The sequence below is a fragment of the Ovis canadensis genome, chromosome 4 (assembly GCF_042477335.2).
Source record: "Ovis canadensis isolate MfBH-ARS-UI-01 breed Bighorn chromosome 4, ARS-UI_OviCan_v2, whole genome shotgun sequence".
NCBI classification, from domain to species: domain Eukaryota; kingdom Metazoa; phylum Chordata; class Mammalia; order Artiodactyla; family Bovidae; genus Ovis; species Ovis canadensis.
In genome coordinates this window covers 119,805,133-119,831,484 of record NC_091248.1, presented here as the reverse complement: position 1 = coordinate 119,831,484, position 26,352 = coordinate 119,805,133, and the positions used below count along the sequence as shown (strand labels likewise).

General features: G+C 40.6%; 3 protein-coding genes across 5 annotated transcripts in view; all 3 read right to left on the bottom strand.

The window, feature by feature from the left end:
- Nucleotides 1-354: 354 nt before the first annotated feature.
- Nucleotides 355-1,245, bottom strand: TAS2R4 (taste 2 receptor member 4). The gene has a single exon (XM_069588837.1). The coding sequence runs from the start codon at nucleotides 1,243-1,245 to the stop codon at nucleotides 355-357; it is 891 nt and encodes a 296-aa protein (XP_069444938.1).
- A 10,361-nt stretch (nucleotides 1,246-11,606) lies between these two features.
- The window catches only part of SSBP1 (single stranded DNA binding protein 1), a 33,015-nt gene continuing 18,269 nt past the window's right edge, over nucleotides 11,607-26,352 (bottom strand). For all 3 annotated transcript variants that reach the window (XM_070292391.1, XM_069588596.1, XM_069588592.1), the window contains one exon: nucleotides 11,607-12,331. In XM_070292391.1, coding sequence (XP_070148492.1) covers nucleotides 12,279-12,331 — 53 coding nt within the window. In that variant the 3' untranslated portion in view covers nucleotides 11,607-12,278. The remainder of the gene's footprint in view (nucleotides 12,332-26,352) is intronic.
- Nucleotides 12,697-15,059, bottom strand: TAS2R3 (taste 2 receptor member 3). Its single transcript, XM_069588588.1, has one exon. The coding sequence runs from the start codon at nucleotides 14,608-14,610 to the stop codon at nucleotides 13,660-13,662; it is 951 nt and encodes a 316-aa protein (XP_069444689.1). The 5' UTR covers nucleotides 14,611-15,059; the 3' UTR covers nucleotides 12,697-13,659.

Sequence of the window (26,352 nt, the reverse complement as noted above, 5' to 3'; positions counted from 1 at the left end):
ACTTCAAAAATTTAACTAATGAAGTGACCTCTAATATATTGCTTAATTTGGGGGAACTACCCATTACACTTCAGTAGCCAGTGGAACAGTGTGGTGATTTCCATGATCCAGGGATGTGATGCCCGTGCAAAACACGATAAGCAATGCCTCCAACAAGTTCCTTACAGAAAGTGCCTGATTTTAGAATATTACTAAATATATTGTAGAATGAACTGAAATACGGGCACTTAAAGGTTTATGGAGTCAGATCAGTAATTACAAAAATGAATTTCTCAGATCACTGGGAAAACTACCAACAAAGAAAATCTTGCTCCCCCTGAAGTGACTTTAGCACCATTTATTATTGAAATCCCACTATTTACTGAAACAAAGAATATTCTTTGCTTTTGTTTTCAGTTTAGGATGTGTGAGAATAATAAGAAGAGAATGTCCTGGAGGGTAAATGGTGGACATAATAACATAAATAGACTTGGTTCTCAAATCCATCCCTATAGAAGAAGGGAGATAATGGAGCAAGGTAGCAACTGAATATGGAATGTAGAGTATGAGGAAACAGATCATCAGCTTCATAGCACCCACATGAGCTTCAGTCTGGGGATTCCAAAGAACAGTGGCGCTTCTCTGCATCTTCCGTACATGTCTCTTCAAGGAATTGATCAACAAAGAAGCAGAAGTCACATTAATGATGAATTGGAGAAATGAACTCAAGACCAAAGGAGTCACCAAAGACAGGAGTCCCTCATTGATGTCAAATACTGTGCCATTTCTCACAGTCACAAATTCAAGACGGGGTGCCAACTGTCTGAGCATAACATACAGGAGAGTGGTGAAGACAGAAAGGAGCATACAGACCAGCAGCAGCCGGGGCATCCTGGTGGAGAGATTTCGTTTCAGCAGGAGAAACACGGAGTGTTGGTAGTTAGCAATCTTCACACAATACAAGACGTTGAGCAAGGTTACAAACCAAAGACTACTAGAGTCCAAAAACATCCAACATGACAGGAAGAAAGAGGATAAGGAGACTGACCTTTCCACATTTGGAGAGATGATGACAACAACATTCAGTAACAGTATAAAAAATCTGGTGATGCCCAAACTGAACAGGAGTCTGTCAGAAGAAGAGATCCTGTGGCTTTTGATGCAAGTCTTGTAACTGACCACTACAATGAAGAGATTCACAATGAGTCCTACAAAAGTTATAATTTCAGAGACAACGATAGAAGAAAAAAAGACTATCCGAAGCATCTTTACTCATTGAGGACTCAGGAGATGTGGTGCTGATGCTGGGAGCAGGGAAAATATTGTAATGTACAAGCAGGCACCAGTACCAAGCCAGAAAAGATATTTCCTATTTTAATTTCCCCACTGTGGCAAATGAACCATTAGTGGTCTAAGAGCCAGCTGCTTTTACTGAGATGCAAATCTTCCAAGGATTGCATTACTATTTCTTCATTCATATCCTGTTTTCCTTAGAAATGCCTAATTAAAACCACCAAAGTGAACCTGGGAGTCCACTTCTCCGGGAGAAGGAAAGCTAGAGGGGAAAACTACAGCAGACTCCAAGGTTATCAAAATCAAATGACTGAATTCTGGCCCAGCATGCCTGGACTTCTCTTCATAGCAACCTCAGAATATGGTGGGAATTCCCATGCCTCGCTCCTATACACACACACACACACACACACCACCACCACCACCACAGGTGGCCACATCAAACAGGCAACACAGAGTGAGCAAGCAAGGCAACAATTAAAGGAAAGGTTGTATCAGAGCACATATTTCCACTTAACTATCTACAACATTGATTATTACATTGAAGTAATTACATTGAAATATTAGACCTACCACGTTTAAACAGAATAAACAATATAGAATAAGATACAAGAATTACATCTTAATTATATCACCAGCTCCGGGAGTTGGTGATGGACAGGGAAGCGTGGCATGCTGCAGTCCATGGGATCACAAAGAGTAGGACACGACTGAGCGACTGAACTGAACTGATAAGAATTAACGTTCAATATTTGAAAACCAAGGTTTGCAGTTATAAATCAAAAACATACAATGGATTCACAAACACAAAAACAAGAGAACTCAAGCATGATACAAAGAAAACCTTCAAACCACAAAAGGAAAAACAAAAAAGAAAAAAGAAAGGAACAAAAAGAAACACAAAATCAACTGGAAAGCAAGGTTTAGAGCAGCAGTAAATACATATCTATCAACTGTTTTGTTCACTCAGTCCTTTCAGACTCTTTGCAACCCTGTGGACTGCAGTACACCAAGATTCCCTGTCCTTTAATATCTCTTGGAGTTTGCTCAAACTCATGTCCATTGAGTCAGTGATGCCATCAAACCATCTCATCCTCTGTTGCCCCCTTCTTCTCCTCCCCTTAATCTTCCATAGCATCAGGATCTCTTCCAATGAGTTGGCTCTGCACCTCAGGTGGCCAAAGACTGGAGCTTCAGCATCAGTTCTTCCAATGAATATTCAGCGTTGATTTCCTTTAGGATGGACTGGTTTGATCTCCTTGCTGTCCAAGGAACGCTCAAGAGTCTTCTCCAGCACCACAGTTCAAAAGCATCAATTCTTTGACATTCAACTTTCTTTATGGTCCAACTCTCACATCCATACATGACTATTGGAAAAACCATAGCTTTGACTATACAACCTTTGTCAGCAAAGTGATGTCTCTGCTTTCGAATACACTGTCTAGGTTTGTCACAGCTCTTCTTCCAAGGAGCAAGCATCTTTTTATTTCATGGCTGTAGTAACCGTCCCCAGTGGATTTGGAGCCCAAGGAAAAAAAAAAAAAAAAGTCTGTGACAGTTTTCATTTCTTCCCCATTTATTTGTCATGAAGTGATGGGTCCAGATGCCATGATCTTTGTTTTTTGAATGTTGACTTTTAAGACAGTTTTTTCACTCTCCTCTTTCACCTTCATCAAAAGGCTCTTTAGTTCCTCTTCACTTTTTGCCATTAAGGTGGTATTATCAGCACATCTGAGGCTGTTGATATTTCTCCCAGCAACCATGATTCCCACTTGAGCTTCACCCAGCCCAGCATTTCACATGATGTATTTTGCAATAAGTCAAATAAGCAGGGTGACAATATATAACCTTGACATTCTGCTTTCCCAATTTTGAACCAGTTTGTTATTCCATGTCCAGTTCTGACGTTTCTTGACCTACATACAGGTTTCTCAGGAGGCAGGTAAGGTGGTCTGGTACTCCCATCTCTTTAAGAATTTTCCATAGTTTGTCATGATTCACACAGTCAAAGGTTTTAGCATAGTCAGTGAAGCAAAAATAGATGTTTTTCTGAATTCCCTTGTTTTCTCTATGATCCAACGAATGCTTGCAACTTGATCTCTGGTTCCTCTGCCTTTATTAAATCCAGCTTGTAAATCTGGATTTCTCAGTTCACATACTGCTGAAGCCTAGCTTAAAGGATTTTGACCATAACCTAGCTAGCATGTGAAATGAGTGCAATTGCATGGTAGTTGGAACATTCTTTGGCATTGCCCTTCTTTGGGATTGGAATGAAAACTGATCTTTTCCACTTCTGTGGCCAATGCTGAGTTTCCAAATTTTCTGGCATATTAAGTACAGCACTTTAACAGAATCTTCTTTTAGTATTGTAAATAGCTCATCTGGAATTCCATCACCTCCACTAGCATTATTCATAATAATGCCTCCTAAGGCCCACTTGATTTCCACTCCAGGATGTCTGGCTCCAAGTGAGTGACCACACTACTGTGGTTATCCGGGTCATTAAGATCTTTTTTGCATAGTTCTTCTGTGTATTCTTGGTACGTCTTCTCAATCTCTTCTGCTTCTGTTAGGTCCTTGCCATTTCTGACCTTTATCATGCCCACCCTTGCATGAAATGCTCCCTTGATATCTCCAATGCTCTTGAAGAGATCTCTAGTCTTTCCCATTCTATTGCTTTCCTCTATTTCTTTACATTTCACCTAAGAAGGCTTTCTTATCTCTCCTTGCTATTCTTTGGGACTCTGCATTTGGTTGGGTATGTCCTTCTCTTTTTCCCTTGCCTTTTGCTTCTCTTCTTTTCTCAGCTATTTGTAAAGCTTCCTCAGACAATCACTTTGCCTTCTTACATTTCTTTTTCTTTGGGATAGTTTTAGTCACCATGTCCTGTACAGTGTTATGAACCTCCATCCATAGTTCTTCAGGCACTCTGTCTGCCTGATCTGATCTCTTGAATCTATTCATCACCTCTACTGTTTAATCATAAGGTATTTGATTTAGGTCATACCTGAATGGCCTAGTGGTTTTCCCTGTTTTGTTCAATTTAAGCCTGAATTTTGTAATAAAGAGCTCAAGATCTGAGCCACACTCAGCTCCAGGTCTTGTTTTCTGCTTACTTTATAGAGCTTTTCCATCTCTGGCTGCAAAGAATATAACCAGTCTGATTTCAGTATTGACCACCTGGCGATGTCCATGTGTAGAGTCATCTCTTGTGTTGTTGGAAGAAGGCATTGCTATGACCAATGTGTTCTCCTGATTTGTTAGCTTTTGCAAGGATCATACACCATGATCAAGCTGGATTCATTCCCGGTCACAAGGATGGTTAAACATACGGCAATCGATCAATGTGATACACCACATCAACAAAAGAAAACAAAAACTACATGACCACCTCAACAGATACAGAAAAGGCATTTGATAAAACTTAACATCCATTTATGATACAAAAACTCTTACCAAAGTGGATATCCAGGGAACTTATCTTAACATAATAAAAGCTATTTATGACAAATGCATAACCAACATAACACTCAAAAGTGAAAAGCTAAAAACCTTCCCACTAAATCCAGAACGAGAAAAGGATGTCCCCTCTCACCACTTCTATTCAACATATTATTGGAAGTCCTAGCCACAGCAATCCAACAAGAAAAAGAAATAAACGGTATCCAAATTGGAAGGGAAGAGGTAAAATCATCTTTATATGTAGATGACAGGATACTATGTATAGAAAACCCTAAGGACTCCACACAGAAACTACTAGAACTGATAAACAAATTCAGAAAGGTAGCAGTATAGAAGATTAGTATACAGAAATCAATTGCATTTCTTTATACCAACAATGAAATATCAGAAAAGTGAAAAAAAAAATCCCTTTTAAAATCACATCTAAAAAACTACTTAATAAAACTAACAAATGAGGTGAAAAACTTATATACTGTGAACTATAAAACACCAATAAAGGAAACTGAAGGTGATACAAACACATGGAAAGTTATCCCACACTCTTGGATTAAAAGAATATATGGCCATACTACCCAAAGCAATCTACAGATTTAGTGCAGTCCCTACCAAATTACCCATGATATTCTTTCATAGAACTAAAACAAGTATTAAGATTTATATGGAACCACAGAAGACCCAGAGCTGCCAAAGCAACCCTAAGGGAAAAGATAAGGGAAGGATAAACTAGGAGTTTGGGATTATCAGATGCACACTATTATGTATAAAATAAATAACAAGGAGCTACTGTATAGCAGAGGGAACTATAGTCAAGATCTTGTAATAGCGTGGAAAAATCTGAAAGGAATGTGTGTGTGTGCGTGTGTGTGTGTGTGTGTGTATCTTAACCACTTTTCTATATACCAATAACTAACACAACATTGTAAATCAACTATACTTTAATTAAAAGAAAAAAGTAGTAAATGTTCTAAAAAAGAAGAGGAAACCCAGTGTCTTGCAGTAATAGGCCACATTCAGAGGCTGATACATGAAGTGATTGAGTTCTCAGCAGCAGGAGGCATGGAATTAAGATGTGATCATGTTAACTAGCAAGAGCAATGAGTAAGCTGGTTCTATCTGAAGTCATTTCTGAAAGGGTCACTATAGGCAAAGTGTTAACAAAATCCCTTCTCCCCCTGCATGAGAATTTGACCTTCAGTTAAATATGTTATGGAGACCTCTTGCTTCCTTGAATGTGATGGATAACTCCTAGGTGTGTAGCCAACTCCCTTGGCTCAACCTGGAAACTAAGGCCATGAAATTATTACAAGAGAAACTGATTCTTTGAAACATGAAGCTTTTATTCTAGGGCAGCTTCTAACCTTACCTAAAGGTGGATCTCTTCTCCTTGTACCTGAACTGTGTAACTGGCAGCAAGCACACTGCAAAAGAAGGTCTGACATTCCCCTGCTGCTGAACTGGATCCCTGAACTATACCCATCTGAGTACACTAGTGCCAGAGTGGCCTAAGACATCTTGTGAGTCTCACCATTTATTTGTTTTATTTATAGAGCCCAAGACGACCCAGGGTGGATACAGTGCAGTCCTGAGTCCATACTTGGCTACTCAGTACATCTGTAGGAAAAGTCTTAGGGCAAACAGTTAAAGCAAAAGGATGCCTTGGTTTATTTGATGAAGATTTTGAAGAATGAGATCAGGCGCGGATAAACAGGAATTAAAAACTTTGAATTGTTTTCAAAAGAGTACCAATGTTGCTTAGAAGAGAGAAGAAAACATTTATTAATATTTCTTAGACTTGAGTGATTATGTTCCCAGGCATTATAAACCTCAGTTCATCTTTAAAACAGTTCTAAGAGGGAAATCTGGTTATTCATACTTCCAGATGAGGAAAATTTAGATCAAAGAAAGTTCAGTTCAGTCACTCAGTCGTGTCCAACTCTTTGCGACCCCATGAATTGCAGCACGCCAGGCCTCCCTGTCCATCACCAACTCCCGGAGTTCACTCAGACTCACGTCCATCGAGTCAGTGATGCCATCCAGCCATCTCATCCTCGGTCGTCCCCTTCTCCTCCTGCCCCCAATCCCTCCCAGCATCAAAGTCTTTCCCAATGAGTCAACCTTTGCATGAGGTGCCCAAAGTACTGGAGTTTGAGCTTTAGCATCATTCCTTCCAAAGAAATCCCAGGGCTGATCTCCTTCAGAATGGACTGGTTGGATCTCCTTGCAGTCCAAGGGACTCTCAAGAGTCTTCTCCAACACCACAGTTCAAAAGCATCAATTCTTCAGCGCTCAGCCTTCTTCACAGTCCAACTCTCACAACATACATGACCACTGGAAAAACCATAGCCTTGACTAGATGGACCTTAGTCGGCAAAGTAATGTCTCTGCTTTTCAATATGTTATCTAGGTTGGTCATAACTTTTCTTCCAAGGAGTAAGCGTCTTTTAATTTCATGGCTGCAATCACCCTCTGCAGTGATTTTGGAGCCCAAAAAAATAAAGTCTGACACTGTTTCCCCATCTATTTCCCATGAAGTGATGGGACCAGATGCATTGATCTTCGTTTTCTGAATGTTGAGCTTTAAGCCAACTTTTTCACTCTCCTCTTTCACTTTCATCAAGAGGCTTTTTAGTTCCTCTTCACTTTCTGCCATAAGGGTGGTGTCATCTGCATATCTGGGGTTATTGATCTTTCTCCCGGCAATCTTGATGCCAGCTTGTGTTTCTTCCAGTCCAGCGTTTCTCATGATGTACTCTGCATAGAAGTTAAATAAGCAGGGTGACAATATACAGCCTTGACGTACTCCTTTTCCTATTTGGAACCAGTCTGTTCTTCCATGTCCAGTTCTAACTGTTGCTTCCTGACCTGCATACAGATTTCTCAAGAGGCAGGTCAGGTGGTCTGGGATTCCCATCTCTTTCAGAATTTTCCAGTTTATTGTGATCCACATAGTCAAAGGCTTTGGCACAGTCAATAAAGCAGAAATAGATGTTTTTCTGGAACTCTCTTGCTTTTTTGATGATCCAGCGGATGTTGGCAATTTGATCTCTGGTTCCTCTGCCTTTTCTAAAGCCAGCTTGAACGTCAGGGAGTTCACGGTTCACGTATTGCTGAAGACTGGCTTGGAGAATTTTGAACATTACTTTACTAGCATGTGAGATGAGTGCAATTGTGCGGTAGTTTGAGCATTCTTTGGCACTGCCTTTCTTAGGGATTGGAATGAAAACTGACCTTTTCCAGTCCTGTGGCCACTGCTGAGTTTTCCAAATTGGCTGGCATATTGAGTGCAGCACTTTCATAGCATCATCTTTCAGGATTTGAAATAGCTCTACTGGAATTCCATCACCTCCTCTAGCTTTGTTCGTAGTGATGCTTTCTAAGGCCCACTTGACTTCACATTCCAGGATGTCTGGCTCTAGATGAGTGATCACACCATCGTGATTATCTGGGTTGTGAAGATCTTTTTTGTACAGTTCTTCTGTGTATTCTTGCCATCTCTTCTTAATATCTTCTGCTTCTGTTAGGTCCATACCATTTCTGTCCTTTATTGAGCCCATCTTTGCATGAAATGTTCCCTTGGTATCTCTAATTTTCTTGAAGAGATCTCTAGTCTTTCCCATTCTGTTGTTTTCCTCTATTTCTTTGCATTGATCGCTGAAGAAGGCTTTCTTATCTCTTCTTGCTATTCTTTGGAACTCTGCATTCAGATGCTTCTATCTTTCCTTTTCTCCGACTGCCAAATGTCACAGAAAATCAGTGGCTAATTTGGAAGGTCTTTTGAGACTGAGCTCTGTCCAGTACACTAGGCAGCTCCTCATTGGTTCATTCATTCAGTAAACTGTTATTATCAGCCAGTCACTTATACATTAGGTGCTAAGGAAACAGGAAGAATCACCCACAGCACACCTTGCCTTCAAAGAACATACAGAATAGTGGGAGAGACAGACAAACAGACAATTAGATCATGTATTAAGTGTTATAACAAGGAAAAACAAAGGGTACACTGGGAATGTTCCAGAGGAGCCTTTAACACAGCTTTGAGGATTCACAAAAGGCATCCTTAAGGAGACATATAAATTAACTATTGAAGATGCAAAGAGGTTATCCAAGCAAAAGACTGGAGTGAGCAATGGAGAGTCACTGCAGAATTTTGAGAAGAGCACTGTGATTGTATGTTCACTGCATGAAGCCCACAACCCAGTAATGCAGAAATGCTTTGCTGGAAGGGATGGAATTGGAAAAGGGAACTAGTTAAATCATGCTTAAGGTGCTTCCCTGGTGGTCCAGTGGCTAAGACACTGAGCTCCCAATGCAGCGGGCCTGGGTTCGATACCTAGTCAGGGAACTAGATCCCACACACTGGAACTAGGACCCAGTGATGCTAAATAAACAGATATTAAAATAAATAAATAAATAAATCCTGCTGCAGTCACTCTTAAGGAATGAAAAGAGTATAAATAGAGACTAGCGGGGCATTTGAGAGAAAAATTTTTAGAGCACAACCAAACAGATTTAGTGACCAAATGAATATCAAAACTGAAGGAAAAGGAAGAATCTGGGATGATTTTCAAAATTCTAGTTCACTTGAAAAAACACAACACATACCTTTTACACAAGAAACATAGGCAGAAATAGGATTAGACATGCAACAGATTTTAGGTGGCAGGAAGCAAAAGAAGGTGAATATTCAGATAGCAATGTAGGTCTGATACCTATAAAAAGGGAGGGAGAAGAAAGAATTGGGTAAGAAGAGCTCTAGACTGCAGCACAGTTTCAAAAAAGGGTCACCCAAGCTGATGGAGAGTCCTTGGGCCAAAACTGCCTGTTGGAAGAGTCTCATGTCTCAGTGGAGCAGACCTACCTTAGTACTCCGGTCTCCATCATTGGCTGGGAGCAGTCTGCAGGAAGTGTGGCCTCAGCAGCTTGAGCCCTCAGTCAGCTTTGCTCCCCAGGGCAAGAGAAATGAGCAGTACATTTTATTTTTTTTATTTATTTATTTTAATTGGAGGCTAATTACTTTACAATATTGTAACAGTACATTTTAATAGCTGTCAGAAAGAGAGAGCTAGAGATAAAGATCACCTGGGCCAGAACCCTCTGATAATGACAGGATCCCTCCATCATACCTGAAGCATCTGTTTCAGTGATGGAAAGATGGAATACTGATTTCTGCATCTGTATTGCCCACTACATGCAATGCTTCTGAGAATAATGATTGATCTAGTACACTGGTGCAGAGAGAGTGTTAAATAAGTGTCTGTAGTATGAAAGAATCAAGTAGAATCAAGATAAGCCAGAGAGGTCAGAGAGTATCAAAAATGAGAAGTAGTTCCATGAGACACAGGATATACAGCGGGCCCTGGTGGAAACCTGGTGGAACGTTTCATGAGGTACTGTCATAATTTACTGTGGATTCATGTGTTAAAGGCCTCTCCACCATACACCAAAGAACAGATGTGCTCGGTGGAGATACATGGCCTCAGGAACAAGCTCTAGCCTGTAACTGGACTCCAAATGCAAGGACAATTCTTGTTCTCATACTTTGACCCTAAGAACCTGGTCACAGTGGGGAAAAGATATGCTCTGGTCCTTTGTGCCTAAAACGGCCAGATGTAAGAGTCTTAAGGGATTTAGCAACTAAAGCTAATTTAATGAAAACAAAACAAACAAGATGGCCACTTGCAGGGTTTCTCAAAAATGGGAGTGAGGTATTAGGTAATTCTCCCCTATGGCCTTGGACTCAGTTAGGAGAAGGCAGATTAAGTATTTTCCCTGGTGGGTTCAGAAGACCATATCCTCTCCAAAAGAGCTAAACTTCCCTTCAGTGTGCCTCTAGCCACAAGTAAGACTCCTTTCCTCAGCAAATCACCTACTGCTCAGACTCACGTCCCCACTCCCACCCCAGTCTTTGATTAAGGGCAGCCAATATATTGTTGAAGTCACATAACAAAGTCTGAGCTTTCCCAGGAGTCACCTCCAGACTTCTCTGAAAGAGGAAATGGGAGGGGTTGGGAATGCCACACCTATGAATCTGATTTCATTTGCTCTCAGGGAGCGAAACTCTGCACTCAGCCAACTGACTACCACAACAGACTCCCTACTGGGGAATTCTACATTTTCCATCCATACTCCAGGCTCCAGTGGAATGAACATTAGTGGTAGCCTGAGCAAGTTTACTGGACCCACCCATCTGAATCTGTTAGATTGGGGTAGGATTTAATGAAACCTCAGTAGACAAAGGAGGAGGTACCATCCAGGAGTTAGCCAAAGGCACCAAGAAACAAACAACAGCCAAGCCAAAATCTCTAATAAAATGCTATGTTCAATTAAAAGAGAAGAAAATCCCCACACCCAAGGCAGAAGGCAGGATTAGGAATTCCGGTAAGGACTAAAGAACCAGAAAGTCAGGGCTAGGTGGAGAAGCTGTCAAAATGACAAGAAGTAAGAACAAGTGTTCAAGAGTCAGAGAGGATAAATCCAAGAGTAGGGTTCAAGGTGAACAAAGCACATATCAGTTGAGACTGCAGTTTTTCCACAGTTAAACTTCCCTGTGCTGAAAAGAAGCACAGATTTTTAATTACAGAATTTCCCCTTTTAGAATCCTTCTATGTTAGTGAATTATGCATGAATATTAAATCATTATGTCCACTGATGATTTTTCTCTATATATTTTTAGCTTTTTTTCCCCATTTGTTTCTCTCTGTATGTCTACAACCTCTTGGAAAATCCCTTCTTCCTTCAAATAAAATTTTTATTAAGAAAAAAATCATTATTTTAAGTTTCAATAGATACCTTTTTCAAAGAGAACTTTATGTCAGAATTAGGAATTTTCCTAGCACCTCCAAGAGGCAAATTATCAATTTGAAAGCAGACAATTCAGACCAAAAGACATTTTATTTCTATAATTTTGAAAATGAATGTATAAATCAGAACAACCTGGAAACTCACTTTGGGCTACATATGACAAAGTGCTAAGAAATATGTTAACTCTTTATGCTATGTCAGAATGTAACCTTTTTCACAAAACAAAAACAATAATAATAGCAGTATTTACTGATTTACTCCACATGGGACTCTAGTTTTCATGTGTTGATTCACTCATTGCTTTCAACAATCTATTAAGAAAATACTATTTCTATTTTACAAATTGTTGTTGTTCAGTTGCTAAGTCACATCCAACTCTTTACGACCCCAGGGACTGCAGCACGCCAGGCTTCCCTGTTCTTCACTATCTTTCGGAGTTTGCTCAAACTCATCCATTGAGTTGGTGATGCCATTCAAACATCGCATCCTGTCACCCCCTTCTCTTCCTGCCCTCAATATTTCCCAGCATCAGGATCTTTTCCAATGAGTCAGCTCTTCGAATCAGGTGGGTCAAAGTACTGAAGCTTCAGTTTCAGCATCAGTCCTTCCAATGAATATTCAGGGTTGATTTCCTTTAGGATTGACTGGTTTGATATCCTTGCTGTCCAAGGGACCCTCATGAGTCTTCTCCAGCATCATAGTTCACAGTTCAAAAGCATCAACTCTTCAGCGCTCATTCTTCTTTACAGTCCAACTCTCACATCTGTACATGACTTCTGGAAAACCATATCTTTGACTATATGAGGAAAGTGAAATAGAGAGAGGTTAAGAAACATCCCCAAGGTCACTCAGTTTGTTAAGGTCTGAGTCAGGATTTGAGCTCAGGCCACCTGGTCTACGTTTTTAAGCCACAAAACTTTATACCTGAGAGCTCCATTAGTGACAGAAATCCAGATTTAGAGTTGCCATGTGTCCTAAATATGTTTACAAGTTTGAGATCTCAAGCAATAACATTCTCACTGACTTGTCAGCAATGCTCAGTGACAGGAAGGAAATCAAAGCCTACATAATTTTATTAAAATAAAAGTGATTACATTTAGAAAAACCACTTATTTTGCATAAAACTCTAACATTTTAAAAACAGATATGCATCTTGGATAATTTTTTTTTTAATGCTTGGACATTTGACCAATCTAAAAAATTAAAGATTACTTGAAAATTTGCTTCAGCAAAATTATAAAGGAAAGCAAAGGACTATTGAAATTAGCGTAAAATGACTTAGCCAGGAGACTGGATTGGAACCTAGTACCCACGGGTCTTGACTTGCATTTCTCTGCTTATCAGTACATAATGGATTTGTGGAGGCAGGTCTCCTGCGGTGACTGCCGCGGCGGAACAATTCACTGTTACAGTAACAGCTTCACCGCCTGCAGATTTCCTCCTTGGTCAGTCGCTCAGCCATGTCTGACTCTTTGTGACCCCGTGGACTGCAGCACGCCAGGCTTCTCTGTCCATCACTATCTCCCTGAGTTTTCTCAAACTCATGTCCATGGAGTCAGTGATGCCATTCAACTGCCCCCTTCTCCTCTTAATTCTGATATAATCCTGACACAATGCACTGTGCTGAAACGACAGCTCACACTGTCTTCTGAATCTCTAAAACCCTGTGAAGTCAGTATCACAGTCTGCATTTTAAAATGGGGAAAGACAGAATCAAACAGGTAATTAAAGTAACTCCCCTAAGGCCAAAAACAAGTCTTGAAAAACGGACTGAATCAGAATTCAAACCTGAGCCTGTGGGACTACAATGTGTTTTTTTGCTCTCTCCCCTCTATTCACTACATCACTGTCAGTATAAACTTGAACTTAAAGCTAGTAATCAGCTCATTATGTTGAGTTGATACTTATTAAAATACAACTCCTTGTCTACATGTTCCAAAGACTATTTCAGCCTCTTCAACGCAACCACAAAAGGAGAGGCCATGGGAAGTGTCCCCAGGGGGACAGGATGAAGCGATAGTTATAGAATTGGTGCCACAGGAGGGTGAGGAAGAGCCCTGTGATCCTGGCTAAGGCCTCCTAGGTCTAAGGACCCCTAGGCTCCCTCCCACACCCCACGATGCTCTATGGATAAACAGATCCCTTGGATCCAGGCTTCAGACAACCAGGCTCACACCGGAGCATCGCCACAAACATCTGCTTCAGCTTGCTATTTCCCAGAATGAGAACATAAGAGTGGCCAGCAAGATAGAACATTGTAATTACTTCTCCGATCTTCGCAATCATCTTAGTTGCTGGTAGGAAATAACTGGATGTTAAAACAGAAAAGGAAAGATAGTAGAGTAGGAAGAGGAAGAGGAAGGAGAGGATGACTCTGATGGCCCTCCTGTGGGCCTCGGTACTGGGATCTCTGGAGCTGCCACAGTCTTGATGCATCTGCCGCACGTGCCTCCCCAGGGAGAGGATAAGCAGAAAGTAGGAGATCAGAGATACGACTAGGGGAGGGAGGTCCCACAGAGTCCCAAGAACATGGATCAGTTTATATTCTTTTTCCTTCCTTCTAAAGAGCTCAGTCATATTCCCGGTTCTATCAATTCCACCGAGAACAGAATAGATCTTAAATTCTCGGATCAGAGAGATGGCACTGCCACATGATAACAGCAGGGTACTCAACAGCATCCATACAACCACCCTGGAAACTCTCCATTTGAGCCAGAGGAACATAGGATGGGAGAAACTGGCCACTTTCAGGCAGTAGAAGACACTGACACAGGTGGTAAGCCAAATGCTCAGATGGTTTGTAAATGTCCAGAACACATCAATAATTTGCATGATTATCCCTTCATCGTGTAGTTTGGGAGAGAACACCAGTAAAACACCATCGATCAAGAGAATCCACAGCAAAACAATCCTGGAGACAGCCAGGTTAGTGATAATGAAGTCATGCAAAGAGATCCTCTTGCTCTTGAACCAGCTGCTGCCATTGACCCACCCTATGAAACCATTCCCCAGCATTCCCAGGATGAACTGAATGGCGGTCAGAACCAGAAACCCCAAATTGCTGAGTCTCAACATGTTAGCTGTTCAGCAGACCTGATCTTTGTTCTTTCCATTGAGAAACATTCTCTTCCTGATTTGAAATTCCTGTTAATCACCTCTATCTGCTGCTTCTCTGTACTTGTCTCTTATCTCTGCCCAGTTTGGTCTGTTGTAGGCACAACACAGCAAACCTTCTTCTGGCTCTTTCAGGTTAGTCTGTCCTCTTCAGAGGACGACTTGGTTTGTCACATTCCTTCTACGATCTAAACTCAGAAGCTCTTTGCCAAAATGCAAATAGTGTCCAGTGTCACGCAAAGAAGGAAGAGATGAGTCACAAGAAGATGGAGGATTTGGACTCCATTTCAAAGGCAGTAGGGCTCTGAGTGGAAAGTGGAGTGGAAACCCAGAGTGGAAAGGTGGGTCACCAGAAGGGCCACACAGAATCACTCAGGAGCAGCGACTCAGGGACACAAACAAAAGGAGGAAATATCAGAATTTCACCATATGGCACTATCACAATCATCCTGGAGGGAGGTTTACATTCATAAAACAGGAAAAATTCAGAGTCAGTGGTCCTGGATCAGAATTAAATGGAGTGCCTCTTAGTGCCTCTTTCCTTGTTTTCTTAGAGTATGCCTCACATGAAGGGGCTACAGGCTCATCTCTAGGGAGCCGGAAATTCTTAAGTACCTGAATGTTTAAATGATAACAATAATGAAGTATCATAAAAGCTACTCAAAGGATGGATTTTTTCAGAGGGCCTGAACTGTATTGACATGTCAGTAATAATTCAGGCTGACCAAAAAAACATATATAGACACTCTCTGTGAACCAAAACAGTGCCTTACAAATTTCCTAAGACAGTGTACTTCCATGTATATCTCATTAGCTGGTGACCAGAATTCAATTTCTCAAATGACTTTGTTGAATATCATCATTATCACTGCCATCATTCCATCAGGTATCAGTAATATGAATTATGAGCCCACAGTTATAACTATTCTCATTTCTTAACATAAATAGTAGAACCATCATACTATAACTAAAACCACAGCATTACTAAAGGCTGCTTCCAAAATGTACATTGACCACAGTCTACCAAGTAAACACATGTATTTCCATTCTATTAAGCCTGCAGTTTGTTGGAGAAATCAATACTGGAGCTGTGATCTTGTGGCAACCCAGGCTGCAGATACCTAGAAAGAATACTGAGATCACACATTTGCTCTCAACCATTCTTTTCAGTAAAAGACCAAAGTAAGTAAGGAAAGTCAGGGCACTGGCCAAAATAATTTGCAGACTAGGTCATTCCAGAAGTGTTTTAAAAAGGGATTATTTTTTAAATGAAGACAGAGTATTAGGGAAACTATATACAGATAGTTTAGGACTCCAGGGCAGGAAGAGAGGGCACTATAATATGATACCACTCCCAGAGAGACAGCTGTGTGTAGAGGGGACCTCCAGACCGTTAGCTGAGATTTTTTCAGCTGGGAGACCCTGAAGAGAGTCAGCTGAGAGAATACCGGTCAGCAGACTAACAAGGCATTCTCAGATAATCTTCCACCCCTTCATTATTCTTGGCACTTTCTCCCCAAGGACTTAGACATCATGGTCCAAGTCTCTGCATCATTCCTGCTTCTGATACTACTCTACATGACAACTGTGTGGCTAACTGTTAGTAGTACACTCAGACTGACATCAAGACAAATCTTAGACAATATGCATTTATACCGATCAAAGTTCACTAATCTGAAGAACACAGAAGGAAATCAGCAGAGTTGAGTGTACACAGCAGAGATATCAGCAATACAAATAAAATGATAACTGGTCTGCAGCCTTGCAGGGCCTTTAAAGTCCTGACCTGAAGAATGCACCATGTCCAGTAATAAGTCTACTTCAGTTCAGTCGCTCAGTTGTGTCCGACTCTTTGCAACCCCATGGACTGCAGCCAGGATTCCCTGTCCATCACCAACTCCCAGGGCTTACTCAAACTCATGTCCATCGAGTTGGTGATGCCATCCAACTGTCTCATCCTCTGTCATCCCCTTCTCCTCTCACTTCAATCTTTCGCAGCATCAGGGTCTTTTCCACTGAGTCATTTCTTCACATCAGGTGGCCAAAGTATTGGAGTTTCAGCTTCAGTGTCAGTCCTTCCAATGAATATTCAGGACTGATTTCCTTTAGGATTGACTGGTTGGGTCTCCTTGCAGTCCAAGGAACTCTCAAGAGTCTTCTCCAACACCACAATTCAAAAGCATCAATTCTTCAGTGTTAAGCTTTCTTTATAGTCCAACTTTCACATCCATACATAACTACTGGAAAATCCACAGCTTTGACTAGCTTTATTGCCACAGTAATGTCTCTGCTTTTTAATATGCTGTCTAGGCTGGTCATAACTTTTCTTTCAAGGAGCAAGTGTTAAATTAAAAGATTTCATGGCTGCAGTCATCATCTGCAGCGATTTTGGAGCCCTCAAAAATAAAGTCTCTCACTGTTTCCATTGTTTCCCCATCTATCTGCCAGGAAGTGATGGGACCAGATGCCATGATCTTAATTTTCTGAATGTTTAGTTTTAAGCCAACTTTTTCACTCTCCCCTTTTACTTTCATCAAGAGGCTCTTTAGTTTTTCTTTGCTTTCTGCCATAAGGGCAGTGTCATCTGCATATCTGAGGTTATTGATATTTCTCCCGGCAATCTTGATTTCAGCTTGTGCTTCATCCAGCCTGGCATTTCACATGATGTACTCTGCATAGAAGTTAAATAAGCAGGGTGACAGTACACAGCCTTGACATACTCCTTTCCCGATTTTGTAATCAGTCTGTTGTTTCATGTCCCGTTCTAACTGTTGGTTCCTGGCCTACATACAGATTTCTCAGGAGGCAGGTCAGGTGGTCTGGTATTCCCATCTCTTGATGAATTTTCTATAGTATGTTGTGATCCACACAAGGCTTTGGCATAGTCAATAAAGCAGAAATAGATATTTCTCTGGAACTCTCTTGCTTTTTCGATGATCCAACAGATGTTGGCAATTTGATCTTTTTGCCTTTTCAAAATCTAGCATGAACAACTGGGAGTTCAAATACTGTTGAAGCCTGGCTTAGAGAATCCTGAGCATTACTTTACTAGCATGTGAGATGAGTGCAATTGTACAGTAGTTTAAGCATTCTTTGGAATTGCCTTTCTTTGGGACTGGAATGAAAACTGACCTTTTCCAGTCTTGTGGCCACTGCTGAGTCTTCCAAATTGGCTGGCATATTGAGTGCAGCACTTTCACAGCATCATCTTTCAGGATTTGAAATAGCTCAACTGGAATTCCATCACTTCCACTAGCTTTGTTCACAGAGATGCTTCATAAGGCCCACTTGACTTCTCATTCCAGGACGTCTGGCTCTAGGTGAGTGACCATGCCATTGTGGTAATCTGAGTTATGAAGATCTTTTTTGTATAGTTCTTCTGTGCATTCTTGCCACCTCTTAATATCTTCTGCTTCTGTTAGGTTCATACCATTTCTGTCCTTTATTGTACCCATCTTTGCATGAAATGTATCTCTAATTTTCTTGAAGAGATCTCTAGTCTTTCCCACTCTACTGTTTTCCTCTATTTCTTTGCATTGATCACTAAGGCTTTCTTATCTCTCCTATTCTTCAGAATTCTGCATTCAAATGAGTATACCTTTCCTTCTCTCCTTTGCCTTTAGCTTTTCTTCTTTTCACAGCTATTTGTAAGACCTCCTCAGACAACCATTTTGCCTTTTTGCATTTCTTTTTCTTGGGGATGGTCTTGATCACTACTTACTGTATAATGTCACAAACCTTCATCCATAGTTCTTCAGGCACTCTATCAGATCTAATCCCTTGAATCTGTTTGTCACTTCCACTGTATAATCACAAGGGATTTGATTTAGGTCATACCTGAATGGTCTAGTGGTTTTCCCTACTTTCTTCAATTGAAGTCTGAATTTGGCAATAAGGAATCATGATCTGAGCCACAGTCAGCTCCCAGTCTTGTTTTTGCTGACTGTATAGAGCTTCTCCATCTTTGGCTGCAAAGAATATAATCAATCTGATTTTGGTACTGACCATCTGGTGATGTCCATGTGTAGAGTTTTCTCTTGTGTTCTTGGAAGAGGGTGTTTATTATGACCAGTATGTTCTCTTGGCAAAACTCTGTTAGTCTTTGCCCTGCTTCATTTTGTACTCCAAGGCCAAATTTGCCTGTTACTCCAGGTATCTCTTGACTTTCTACTTTTGCATTCCAGTCCCTTATGATGAAAAGGACATCTTTTTTGGATGTTAGTTCTAGAAGATCTTGTAGGTCTTCATAGAACTGTTCAATTTCAACTTCTTCAACATTACTGGTTCGGGCACAGACTTGGATTAGTGTGATTATTGAATGTTTTGCCTTGGAAACGAACGGAGATCATTCTGTCGTTTTTAAGATTGCACTCAAATACTGCATTTTGGACTCTTTTGTTGACTATGAGGGCTACTCCATTTCTTCTAAGGGATTCTCGCCCACTAGTAGATATAATGGTCATCTGAGTTAAATTCACCCATTCTAGTCCATTTTAATTCACCAATTCCTAAAACATCCAATGTTCACTCTTGCCATCTCCTGTTTGACCACTTCCAATTTGCCTGGCTTCATGCACCTAAGATTCCAGTTTCCTATGCAATATTGTTCTTTATGGCACTGGACTTTACTACCATCACCAGTCACATCCACAACTGGGTGTTGTTTTCACTTTGGCTCTGTCTCTTCATTCTTTCTGGAGTTATTTCTCCACTGATCTCCTGTAGCATTTTGGGCACCTACCAACCTGGGGAGTTCATCTTTCAGTGTCCTATCTTTTTGCCTTTTCATACTGTTCATGGGGTTCTCAAGGCAAGAATGCTGAAGTGGTTTGCCATTCCCTTCTCCACTGGACCACGTTTTATCAGAACTCTCCACCATGACCCATCCATCTTGGGTGGCCCTACACATCATGGCTCATAGTTTCATTGAGTTAGACAAGGCTGTGGTCCATTTGATCAAATTGGTTAGTTTTCTGTGATTGTGGTTTTCAGTCTGTCTGCCCTCTGATGGAGAAGGATGAGACTTATGGAAGCTTCCTGATGGGAGAGACTGACTGAGGGGGAAACTGGGTCTTGTTCTGATGGGCGGGGCCATGCTCAGTAAATCTTTAGTCCAATTTTCTGTTGATGGGTAAGGCTGTGTTCCCTCCCTGCTATTTACCTGGGGCCAAACTATGGTGGAAGTAATGAAGAAAATGGCGACCTCCTTCAAAAGGACCTGTGCACTCACTGACACACTCAGTGGCCCCAACCCTGCACCACGCCTCCACCAGAGACTCCTAGACATTCACAGGCAAGTCTGGGTCAGTCTCTTGCGGGGTCACTGATCCTTTCTCCTGGGTTCTAGTGCATACAAGGTTCTGTTTGTGCCCTCCCAGAGACTGTTTTCCCAGTCCTGTGTAAGTTCTGGTGGCTCTATGGTGGGGTTAATGGTGACATCCTCCAAGAGGGCTTATGCCATACCCAGGTCTCCTGCACCCAGAGCCCCTGCCCCAGCAGCAGGTCATTGCTGACCTTCACCCCCACAGGACACACTCAAACACTCAAAAGGCAGGTCTGGCTCAGTCTCTGTGGGGTTTCCCAGTGTGCACAAGGCTTTGTTGGAGCCCTCCAAGTATCTTTGGCGAGTATGGAGTTTGATTCTAAACATGATTTTGTCCCTACAGTCTTGCTGGGGCTTCTCCTTTGCCCTTGAACATGGGGTATCTTTTTTTGGTGGGATCCAACATTCTCCTATTGATGGTTGTTCAACAGCAAGTTCTAATTTTGGAGTTCTCACAGGAGAAGATGACCACACATCCTTCTCCTCCACTATCTTGTAATCCAGTTAAAAATCTAAGTGAGCACTTAATTAGGATCCTGAAGGCCCACCTTCAAACCTTATATGCATAAATACATTCTGAATGCGGCTAACATGAATAACACAGATAATTTTCCATTTCCACTGCCCCTATCCTGGTGTAGACTTCCACGATCTCTCCTCTAAACTGCTTCATGGCCTCTTAACTCATTTCTCTACTTCTAACCTTTTCCCCCATAATATATTCTCCACACAGCCACAAGAATGATCCTCTGAACATGTAAATTAGATCATTCCACTCCACTACTTAAAACACTTCCCTGGTTTCCCAGTACAACTACACAAACCATAAACTCCTCATATGTTGAGGTCCTTTAATGGACCAGAACCTTGTGGTCTGGAGTCGACAATAAGAAAGTAAAAGAGATAGAGAAAGAGGCTGATATTCCTTGTTTTATGCAGAAAACCAATAAAGCTCTTGACACAGAGCTTGAGTCACTCACGAAGGCACCGGGCGCCCTCTCGAGGGAGTGAAGGCACAGTGCACCTTCTCAAAAGGGTCTTAGAAGCCTGGGCAGGAGAGTGAGCACGACGGGTTTCTACACTCCAGAGAATTAGCTGGAGAGAGAGAGAGAGAGAAAGAAAGAAAGACAGACAGACACGGGGACCCAAGCTCTGATAGAGCAAAGGTATTTTATTCAACATAGTGTGGGTATATGTACTGTCTTACAAGGTAGCTATTTTCAGCAAAGATAAAAATCAAATGTCCAGACTTACAAATTATCATAAGGCAATCCATATCAAAGAGAGAGGGTTGTAAATAACCACTTTTACTGTATGGTTCATAAAAAGGAAGAGGATCGTAAATAGTTACTTATCACCGTATGGAAAAACTAACAAAGGAAATGCATGCATTCCTCAGCCCTGGGAGCGGTTTGCCAACTCCTCTTAATTCCTGAATATTCAGGAATTAATAAGGGACAGAGGACTCATGACAGATCCAACACAGCACACAAGAAGCCTCCTGTTAAACGCTTCCTGACAACATTGTGCATTATACTGAGAACCTCTTCTAAATAACCTTCTGCATTCAACAGAATTCAAAATAAACTGTCTAATACCACATGGTCTGAGTTAAGAAACAGGCTTTACTGGAGTAAGAGGAACCTTCTAGGTAACAACAGAAATGAAAGCCTGGCTCCTCCTCATTCTCCTCGGACTACACCCAGGGATCTGGGCACTGCTAGGTCAGCAGTGGACATATGTATGCCAGAGAGATACCTCATGCTCTCTGTTGGTCTCACTTCTTGTAATCAAAGTGTGAAAGCAATCACCACTAGGAAAATAAGCAGTCTGCTTAATGTCAGGAAAATCTGGATTTAGGAAGCCAGCTACTACAGTGGTCAGGAAGGCCACCGGACCAACACCTGAGGACCTTGATGTTAGTTCCCAGTGTCAGAAGGAGAAAATCATCAATTCTGAGGGAACTGAGCTTATGTGAAATACATAAGTGCTTCATGTAAGTGCAAGAGACTCTCTCTGCCCAGATAATGAGTCATCCAAGCAACCTAGATTGAACTCCAAGGGTTATTTCTGGACAACCTTCCTCTTTACAGTATAAATTTCCTGTAATAAGAGTGATCGTATATCCCACTCGTCTAGGGCAATCATGGTTATATAACTGTCACTCCAAGTAACTATTAATAATGCCCCCTTTTGAAGTTTTACTCATTGAACACTCAGGCCCTAAGCTCAGTCCTGGGAATACAGCAGAACTTCAATAAATACATATTGAATAAATAAATTTCCCACAAGTTTGATTACTGTTTTCATCTGAAGCTTTAGATTCATTTTCTAGTATTGGATTCATTCTGTTGGATTTCAGGAAAAATAATGGAAAATAGATGAACTCAAAGTTAAATCTTATTTCTGTATTGCCATTCACTCATCTAACATTTCTTGAGAATCTACTAATGTGACAGGCAGTGTACTAGGTACAGGAATTCATGGACTAGTAAGCAAGAGAGACATAACAAAGAAAATGATGTAATGATATGACCACACATATATATGGAATTTAGAAAGATGGCAATGATGACCCTGTATGCGAGACAGCAAAAGAGACACAGATGTATAGAACGGACTTTTGGACTCTGAGGGAGAGGGAGAGGGTGGGATGACGTGGGAGAATGGCATTGAAACATGTATACTATCATGTAAGAAACGAATCACCAGTCTATGTCCGATGCAGGATACAGGATGCTTGGGGCTGGTGCACGGGGATGATCCAGAGAGATGTTATGGGGAGGGAGGTGGGAGGGGGGTTCATGTTTGGGAACGCATGTACACCTGTGGTGGATTCATGTCAATGTATGGCAAAACCAATACAGTATTGTAAAGTAAAATAAAGTAAAAATAAAAATTTAAAAAAAAAACAAAAAAAACAAAAAATAAAGACAGCTATTGAGAAAGATAAAAAAAAAAGATATGACCAATGCTGTAAGAGATAGATACAAAATATACATGTTTGCACAGACAACGGAACAAATTTTCCCTGGAATAGTCACAGGCTTGAAAGAAGAGATGACATTTGAGATACATCTCTTAAAACAAATGGGAGTTTCACCTGGCAGGCAAGGTAAAGAAAAGGGAATTCCATGCACCTCAAAAATAGAAGCGATAATGGTGGTGATGATTTATTTGCCAATATATCCACAGACCAATATATAATACATATCAAATAATAGTGGGCTTCCTCAATGGCTCAGTGGGTAAAGAATTTGCCTGCAATGCAGGAGACGTGGGTTCGATCCCTGGGTCAGGAAGATCCCTTGGAGGAAATAGCAACTCACTTCAGTATTCTCGCCTGGAAAATCCCACGGACAGAGGAGCCTGGTAGGCTACAGTCCAAACGGTCTCAAAGAGCTGGGCACGACTGAGCAACTAACCATGCACTTGTAAAATAATAAATATACAGAGCACTTAATTATATGCTACAAACTGTTTTAAGGTAACTGGAGTAAGTCATTTAATTTTCAAGACATGAGGTAAGTTCTATTATTGTCCTCATTTTTAAAGAGGATAAAACTAAGGCTCAGAGATTCTCATAGAGCTAGTAAGCAGCATAGCAAGGATTCTGACCCAGGCAGGGCTTCAGAATCCACTGCCTTAACTAAAGATCGCAAAAACCACCTATTGGTGACACCTCAATAAATATAAGGAAAAAAAATAGGGCCTGGAGCAGTAATGTTAGTCAGGGACAAGATCTTAGAGCCCCTTTCTTTTATTTCACACTGCTTCATCTGCTCTGGTTCCTAATGATCCCTATAAACTCCCAAATCATGGGATGTACCTTAAACCAACAGGTGTTTCAGTGAGAAACATCTGGGTCCCATTCTCTGCCTTTAACATTCCTCATTTATCTGTATAACACATTTTATCAATTGGTGATCTGATAAATTGGAAAAATCCCCGAAGACAGCAACCTACGCCACCTGCACCCTTGCCATAGAAATGCTTTAAGCTAATTGTGTGGGTGGCATCTGGCAAACTTCCTGATCTCTCTGATCCTCAGGTTGGAAAGGTGAGGAGGGAGCAGACAGTCAATATGAATGAATCGTTTAAGGACCTGGGTTCTGGAATCAGGCCTAGATCTGAAATCTGAGTGCCACTGCTCTGCTCATTAGTTATATTATCTGAAGCAAACGAATCTTCTTAAACTTCAACACACTCATCTATAAAACAGGCATACTAGTACCTATTTCATAAAATTGTTACAGTAATTAAATAAGACAGTGAGTATAAAAATGTAAAATGCAAGCTTTTAAAAAAAAAAAATTTTTTTTTTTTTTTGGCCACACCACATGGCATGTGGGATCGTAGTTCTCCAACCAGGGATTTAACTCAGGCCCCATGCATTGGAAACACAGTCTTAACCACTGAATGGCCAGGGAAATCCATAGGGGTGTTTTTTAAACATTAGCTATTAACAGGGTCACTGCCCTATACACTAACCATACTTGGGATATTTTTATGAAAACTGCTATGTTTACTGTGATATTTAATACATATAAAAATACATGTAACATATATGTAAGCTATAAAGCAAACTAAGTACCCATAATCCCACCATCCAACTTAGGTATCCACAAAGTGTACCGCGGCACGTGTGTGTGCGCTGCTTCTGTCCTACCCCTGTGCCTTGCCCGTTTCCTGTGGAAACTCACCTTGAATTCTGTATTTATCACTCCTTCCCTTTTTGAATAGTTTTATTATATAGGTCCCTATCTATTAAAAATATTGTATACTTGCTTGGTTTTAACCTGTATAAAAATAACATGCTATACAAATATCCCCTGCAACCTGATATTAATGCAGTATATGTTTATAAAGTTATTCTTGTCACGATATAACTGTATCTACCCAGCTGTATGATAACCCACTGTGTGGGCATTTATTTACCCATTCTATGTGGACGAACCTTGGATTGTTTCCAGTTTTGCACTATTACGTATTGTTGCTATGAGCACCTCTGGACTTGTTTCTTAGTCTACACGGTCAAGACTGGTCTATAGAGTCTATCTTAAAGGTAGAATAACTAGGTGAAATGTCAACATTACAAGTTAATGTCAAAATGTTTTCTCAAATGCAAGTTATCTGCCTCAAAAGGTGCCAATTTAATCCCCCCGCTAGTTTCCACGGTCTACAACCTCCTCCTTCACACTTTGTTCTATCAAATGTGCTGAAACTTGCTAGCACAGAGGTCTTAAAATCAGAGTTTATTGAAGTTTCTGGTTTTGCATTTCCTGGATTATTAACGAGATTGACCAGTTTTTCATACATTAGTGGATAATTTCTATTCCTGTTAAGTGCTTCTGTCTTTGACCATTTTTCTTACTAAGGTCTCATTTCCTTGCTTTGTGTTTTTCATATATTCCAGCTATTTTTTGCTCTCTAGGCCTTTCTATATTCCAGACTATTTCAGGTGTATTATTTCAAGTATCTTCTCTGCCGGTTTGTGACTTGTCCTTTTGCTTTCTTTGTGGTGATTTCTGGTTTAAAAAGGTTATTTTTAAGATAAATTTATTGCTTGTTTCTATGTTCAAGATTTTATTTTAAAAAAATCTAGCCATTGTCCTGTACTTTCTTCTAAAATTTTGTTTTGCCTTTCTCTTTTTAAATAACCAAAAATTGACTTTTGTATAAAATGTAGATTCTATTTCATTTTTTTTCCTATCTGGATAGTAAACTTTCCTAGCAACATTTATTTAATAATCTATACTTAATCTAGTGATCTATAATGCCACTTTCACCCTATCATTTCCATATATGCATGGCCTGTTTCTGAGTTCTCTATTCTATACCAGTTTTATTTGCTTATTTCTGCACCCATAGTATACTTCATTTATTACTTAAAAAAAAAAACAAACACAAACCTGTCTTGCCAACTGGCAGAGCAAGCCCCCATCTCACCCTTCCTCTTTAGAAGCATACTGCCTGGTCTCAGACTTTTGCTCAAGAATACATCTTTACTATCAGCTTGTCCAGTTGCCCCCAGAACACTTCTGGGAATTTTTTGATCTGTAAAACATCAACTAGGGGAGAACTGACATCTTTACATTTTGATGCTTCCAATAAACATGACATACCAGTTTGTCTTTTCATGCATTTCGAAAATTTTATAACATCCTCCAAAGGGACCACACACTTGAGGACACCTTCCATCTTCTGATGCTCTTGTGTATAGGATCTTTTTGAAATTACATTTTCTTGACTGTCTGCAATTGACTTTCATATACTGATCTTATTTCCAGCAACTCCTACTTACTCATCTATTGATTCCCTTATATACTCTATGGAATCCCAGCATCTGCAACTTTCTTTGCTATCTTAATACTTTTTTC

Coding starts and splice junctions, on each gene's coding strand:
- TAS2R3 (XM_069588588.1), bottom strand. CDS start 14,610: ATGTTGAGACTCAGCAATTTGGGGTTTCTGGTTCTGACCGCCATTCAG.
- TAS2R4 (XM_069588837.1), bottom strand. CDS start 1,245: ATGCTTCGGATAGTCTTTTTTTCTTCTATCGTTGTCTCTGAAATTATA.